Source organism: Lolium perenne, chromosome 5, assembly GCF_019359855.2.
Source record: "Lolium perenne isolate Kyuss_39 chromosome 5, Kyuss_2.0, whole genome shotgun sequence".
NCBI classification, from domain to species: Eukaryota; Viridiplantae; Streptophyta; class Magnoliopsida; order Poales; family Poaceae; genus Lolium; species Lolium perenne.
The window spans coordinates 255042860-255049063 of record NC_067248.2 but is presented as its reverse complement, the minus strand read 5'-3'; the positions used below and the strand labels follow the sequence as shown (position 1 = coordinate 255049063).

At 45.5% G+C, this 6204-nt stretch overlaps 1 protein-coding gene across 1 annotated transcript; it reads right to left on the bottom strand.

The window, feature by feature from the left end:
• Positions 1-3474: 3474 nt before the first annotated feature.
• On the bottom strand, positions 3475-5949 carry LOC127304353 (putative F-box protein At2g33190). The gene is made up of 2 exons (XM_051335040.1): positions 4911-5949; positions 3475-3530 (listed from the first exon to the last, which is right to left on the bottom strand). The coding sequence occupies exons 1-2, from the start codon at positions 5947-5949 to the stop codon at positions 3475-3477; spliced, it is 1095 nt and encodes a 364-aa protein (XP_051191000.1).
• Between the last annotated feature and the right edge of the window lie 255 nt (positions 5950-6204).

The following is a 6204-nucleotide window of genomic DNA, read 5'->3' as shown; positions in this document are numbered from 1 at the left end:
TTCACCTCCTTCTTCTTCATTGTTTTCCATTGTGGTATCACCTTATTCAGGGAACATAGATCGGTAGTTGTCATCGTTATCTTCTTCATCGTCATCTTCCATCATAACCCCTTCTTCTTCTTCGTGCTTGGTCCAAACATTATAGCCCGACACGAATCCATGCAGAAGTAGGTGGCTCTGAATGTCTCTTGAGCAAGAGTAATCCTTCTCATTCCGACATTACAGACATGGACAACAAATAAAACCTCTCTTCCCCTTGTTGGTCTCGGCCACAAGCAAGAAAGATTTCACGCCCTCTCTGAAAGCGGGATCGTATCGGTTACCGTATATCCATGGATGACTCATCTGTACCATAAGTACAATTATATATCAAATTCAGATCACGATGCTAAAATTAGTATTGTGCGGTCTATACAAGAAAATAGTTGCTAACCTTTTATCATAAAAAAGAGGAGAAATCTTATTAAATGAACTCAAGTGGCATCGTTCTCACAAACATTTCATCAAACACCTCTTGTGCACATGAAGAAGAAAAAAAGCTAGCATAAACCTCCACCTTCCACCACCAAGGAATAAATGTAGGGAGAATGGGGGGGGGCTGGCTGTATATATATAGGTCGAGACCTTTTATCCCGGTTTGAGCCACAAACCGGGACTGAAGAGCTGCCAACAGGCCGTAAAAGGCCTCAGACCCTTTTATCGTGGCCCAAAAAAGGTACCTAAAGAACCGGGACAAAAGGCCCTGTGCATGCCCTCCCGCTGGTTTCGGGGTGACGTGGCTTGGCCATTTGTCCCGGCTTCAGACTGGGCCGGGACAAAAGGCCTGGACGGAAGGTCAGTTTTCTACTAGTGCCTGCCTCCAGCATTCGTTAGCCTCTGCCAATCCCTCAACAACGTAGGACGGTGACGACCATTCTCACGATGGCAAGTCGGCAACGACCACCACGCTCTATCAGCAACAGAGATCCACTTAGTTGGTCACCATGTTTCGGCTGCGGAACACGGCGGTGGAGACTCTTGGTAGGCGGCCAACAAGTACCAACGACCACAACATGCAACGGATCGAGATCTGTTTATAAATCCATAATAATGTGGCGGAAGTCTTGGACTAAGACCAACAAGGATTTCTCTGCCGCTATCAAGAAGTTTGGCCATTCCGTCTGTAACTGCCCAGCAGGCGGCTGCCATGACGGCGTGTCGCGACTCACGAGAAAAAGTTCTGTAAAATCAGCAATCTAACATGGGGGGAGTTTGTAACTAGATGGCCTAGCTAATAATAGAGGCGGGCGTGCATTTGCAAAATTGCCACATATGCATTCTGGATGTGGGATTCAGATCAGATCGCTAGCAAGGAAAGGATGCAGGGATGCACCAACGGTAGTGGATTCATAGGGATACGACGCCTCTTTGTGAGTCACATAGTTTGAAAGTTCATTTGGCATCTGTATGAAGATGGAGGGGAAAAGATTTTCAAAGGTATATCATACAAGACATGGTCCGCTGAAGGGTGTATTCCCATGAATCAACTCTCTGATCACATCACATTACCAGTTAACCTCGACCCTACATCAATATTTTTTCCCTTTTGATATATATTGATGATGTCATGCAATCATTATCACGTATAAGCAACGATTAGTTTTCATCACAATACCGGGGGGAGGGGGGCATCATATCTCTCCTTCATCGGGTGGAACAAATCTCATTCTTGAACTATAACTTTTGGTATACCGGAACCTTAACTTTTATGTCACCCGGTTACGGAAGTGATGGTTCATAATATCAAAGTATAACCTCTAGCTTGTGAGCTCCTTACACGTGCTTTTGAGCTTTTCTTAAAACCACATATATAAGGAACATAATATTTATAGCATAAACAATAAACATAATAGAAAATATGGAGGTATATATATAATAAATAACACTTATTATTATTGCCTCTAGGGCATAACGTCTTCAGATGCGACGAACGCTTCCTTGCTTGGGTGCCTCCTCCAAGATCTGCATGGGTTCAGTTTATGCCATGTTAAAGAGCTTGGGTGGTGGGCTCCATGTTCACGTCTTAGTTGGATCGGTTTCCCCGCCACAAAAGTTAATATCTTTGTCTAGAGTCTTTGCGATCACAAGATGCACACTCGTCTTTCTCTCCACAGGAAGGTGTTTTGACGGGTCCCTTCATACAACATTGTTAATTTTCTTTCCGACGTAAATCGTCTAGTGGATTTCCGTCTAGCAGGGTGCAGGTGAGAGATAGGATCGTAAATCGTCTAGTGCATTTCTGGATGGTTAAATCGTCTACTGCATTTCCAATAAAAGATCCCCGAGGAGATTTCAGCGTGCATCCCACATGGACCATGTAATTAGAATGAATTTTTGATCCGCTTGTTTACTCCCGTTGAGAGAAAGAAACGCTCACCGGTCACGACACAGATCACCGTCCTCTCCAGCCAGTAGAGAGCCGACCAGTCTAGGTGACGATCATCTTCCTCCTTATCTGTTGAACCATGATCCATTATTTCGCATTGAGGGATTCCAAGAGAAAAGTTGATGGTTACATTACTAGCATGGTCTTCCTCCGAGACAATCTACATGCACATGGAGAAATCAAAGAGAATTTAGGACAATTTGGACTCATACCTTGATGGAATACCATCGCGATCTCCCTCTGCATCTTCTTCTTCCATTCTCTCCACAGCACCGCATTTGATGACATTGGAGTCAGATCACGCTCCACCGAGTCTGACATCGAACACAAGTAAGAAGCCGATCTGGTGAACGTTTTCGAAGCACTGAAGGGGAGTGCCGGCGATGATTCACCTTCCTCATCGTCGGAGTATGGCACAATTACCCAGAATGTCCCATGGTGTCCCTCTAACAACTCTCCACAAAAGTGGCTCATGGCCAACAGACTCCGTCAGAATTTCTATCTATGTAATCATACATAATCCATTGTAATGTTAAATCCAACCATATAGTCTCACTCAGTCTAGCCAGATGTACTATATGCCGGGCTACTGTCATTCAAGCCCCAAATTAAAATATATACATCAGTAACTCATCCCTATTAGAGAACTGTTAGTTACGAAATTCCTGCAAAACTCACAGAACCAAAATTTCACATGTGCATCAACTGGATAGAAAGGTAGAACATGCATGTGCATCAACATTTCAGGCCATTTGTCACGAATACTGGCAGCTTTTGATATTTTAGAAAATAAAATTGCAACACAGTCTTACAAAAAGAAGTCTCGCATAATGCTACCACTGCAAGCGACACACATATATTTTAGTTTCTGTATCGAGTACATAACAACAATTTCCGTGCAATTCTAAATTTTCAGTTCTTTACTGCCTAGACTAAAATTCCAATAAATGTAAAGCTGGTCCAGAAAAATAGATATGTAGTTCTGAATAAATCTTAATTGGAATAAACAAATTGAGCGTCAATGATCTTTGTGTCTGACCCACGTTGCATCACAGAACAGGCTTGGTGCTTCCCTTGTCATCTTTCACCACTTCAACATGCCTTCCTGGAAACAATCATTAAATTCCAGATAAAAATCAGTCCGCAAAACTAGTTGTTGTTAACTTGCACACACAACAATAATGGATAAAGAATATGAAAGTAACAATGTACACAAAATAGAAAAGGGCTGGAAATTTCTATTGCAATGGTCTGCTATTGCAAGCTGGCCGGGTTCTTTATCCTAAATTAAAATAAGGACCAGCACTGTGAAATTTTATGTCTTGATAGAATTCATGCCAAGTTCTCTAACAAAATGGATCGTAAGAGTTGAACTCTTGTGAGCTGAGGGTTGAGACTACAGCTTGTCAGATCACACACCGAAACTTCGCAATATTTAGCCATTTTTTCATAGGATAGGTGGTCATGGTCTACCTATTACCTATTGCGTTATGTCAAACGAATAATTGTTTTTTTTTCAAAAATATGCCGTATATAATTTTCCGATTTTCTCTTGTAAAAACAAACTTAGACCCCCTTCTCGAAGATATTAGTGTCTTTGTCTAGGTTTTGAGTCTTTCTCTCGTAGACTGACCAATGCCTTGGCACAAGTGTCTGAATAATGTGTTTGAGGATTGGGTCAGGGAGAGCCTAGTTTTTATTCAAAATAGCCATAATGCTGATTGTATAATGGTGATGCGAAGAGTTAATGAAGTCGATGTATTCTCCAAAAAGAAAACTTAGACAAAACCGCAACAACACAAAATACATGGTTCACTAGACATCTGATCTAATTCAATATACTCCTAAACAACCAAATATCTCCCGGCTAAATAAGACATATCTATATTTTGTCGTCATGTGGACATGATCATGGACGCAAAAAGTTCAGGTTGATGTCAAAAGAAACAATAACAGTGTACGTATGCGCGAAGTTTGGCCTACCTAACTTCCCCGCCATATGCCATATGCGGCCATAAACATACCATATTGGCATTACTAGAGGAGAATGTAAATGGAAAATCCTTGCTGGTCGTCAGTAGCTAGCTAGACATGTACTTCTAGATAATCACGGGAGGGTGAGAAGAAACTACAACCATGGTTAGAAACCGAATAAAACACATGATCTATAAACCCTACACACCACACAAAAGCAGCATGGAATGAATTAGCCGATCTACCTGTGAAATATAAAATAGATAATATTTTATCCCCATATCTACGAACAATGAGCCGCAGATTTCTCGAACCTATAAACCCTAGACATATATAGAGAAAAACAACATGGGATGACAGGATACAAACCTTTGAGTCCACGGATGCGGAACGATCCAACAAAGAGCCTCTGGAGAGCCAGTGTATTGGTGGCAAGGAATGTTGCCAGTTGAAATGTTGATGATCTCTAACACAAGGTTCCGGGTATGCTTGTCGCGATATACACACCTACCGAGATGCCCGGAGTAGTAGATCGAATTCTTCTCGAGCCCAGAAACGCTTCCTCCGGCACGGCTGGCGGCCGCGATATAATGTGACGTGAGCACTGTCAGATCACCGGCATTCGTCACCATGGACCACACGGGTTTCCGGGCAAAGACATTGCACTTGTAGAGCCGGGTGCAGTGTGTGGAGCCAAGGGTGCCCACCAGGTGCAGCTCGCCATTCAGCTGCAGATATGATAATGGGGAGACTTGTTTGGGCAGCTCCAACGATTGCATCGGCCTCGCCGTCGGAATTGCACCCACGAGGTTGCAGATGGAGATCTGTCCGTCGTAGGTGATTGCTAGGAACCTGTTGCGGCAGTGGACAACGCAGCTGATTTCATGTGTCAGTCCGGTTCTGAGCAACCTCCAGGAGCCGTCGTCCCCGACGCGGCAGAAGGCGACATCGGACGACTCGTTGAGTAGCGCCACCGCAGTACAGTCACCCGAGTCGGCAGGCGAGGATAGCACAACCTCGCTGAAGAACACGTCGGGCATCTCATGTAGCTTAAGTTCGCGTAGCATGCCATCGGAGAAAGATGGGCGGTGGAACCACCGGCCGTCGAGAAAGACGGCGGGTCTCGAGAAGTCGATGGCGAAGTGCGCGTCGGTGGGCGGGAGCGCGATCGTGGCCCGGGTGAATGGGTTCAGAAGGGTCAGGCACGCGGCCTCGTCGACGAGGGCCAGCCAGCCGTGCGACGACCCACACACCAGCTTACCTTGGAGCACCGGAAGATCCTTCGTGTAGGTCTTCCCGTCCGTCGGCCTGTAGAAGGTGATGGTGCCGTCGGTTGACTCCGGGTCGAAGGGCATCATCAGCGCCGGCGCGAACTCCGTGAAGGGCAGCGCGGCGCGCCAGAGCCTGCACATGCACCGGAAGCTGGCGGCGTCCCGGCCGGAATGGAGCCCCTTGCCGATTTTCTCCCAGAGCTCGTGTGGCAGAACGGTGCTCCAGTCCAGCTTCTGGTCCAGCAGCCTTTGGCTTCTCCGACGAAGCTGCGCCGCCATGGTAGGACAGATATTGGATTATACGAGGGATGATACCATGCCCATGAGTATGGATTGGAGGAGGCTGTGAGGAGGACTCGATCTGAACAGATCTAGGGGTTGGTGGGTGAGGGGATCCCTTGTGTCTGTGTAACGTACGGAAAGATTTTCGCGACGAAGCCTTTGGATTTTCGCGGGGGAGAAGAGGAATGCATTAATGGCTTGCCATTTCTGCCTGCTGTTTAGCAGCTGGCGATGAGGATGAAAAGATTAGCG

Excerpts from the sequence above, each read along its gene's own strand:
- LOC127304353 (XM_051335040.1), bottom strand. The coding sequence starts at position 5,949 with ATGGCGGCGCAGCTTCGTCGGAGAAGCCAAAGGCTGCTGGACCAGAAG. Across the intron at positions 3,531-4,910 it reads CTACTACTCCGGGCATCTCG|GAAGGCATGTTGAAGTGGTG; the intron begins GTAGGTGTGTAT and ends GATTGTTTCCAG.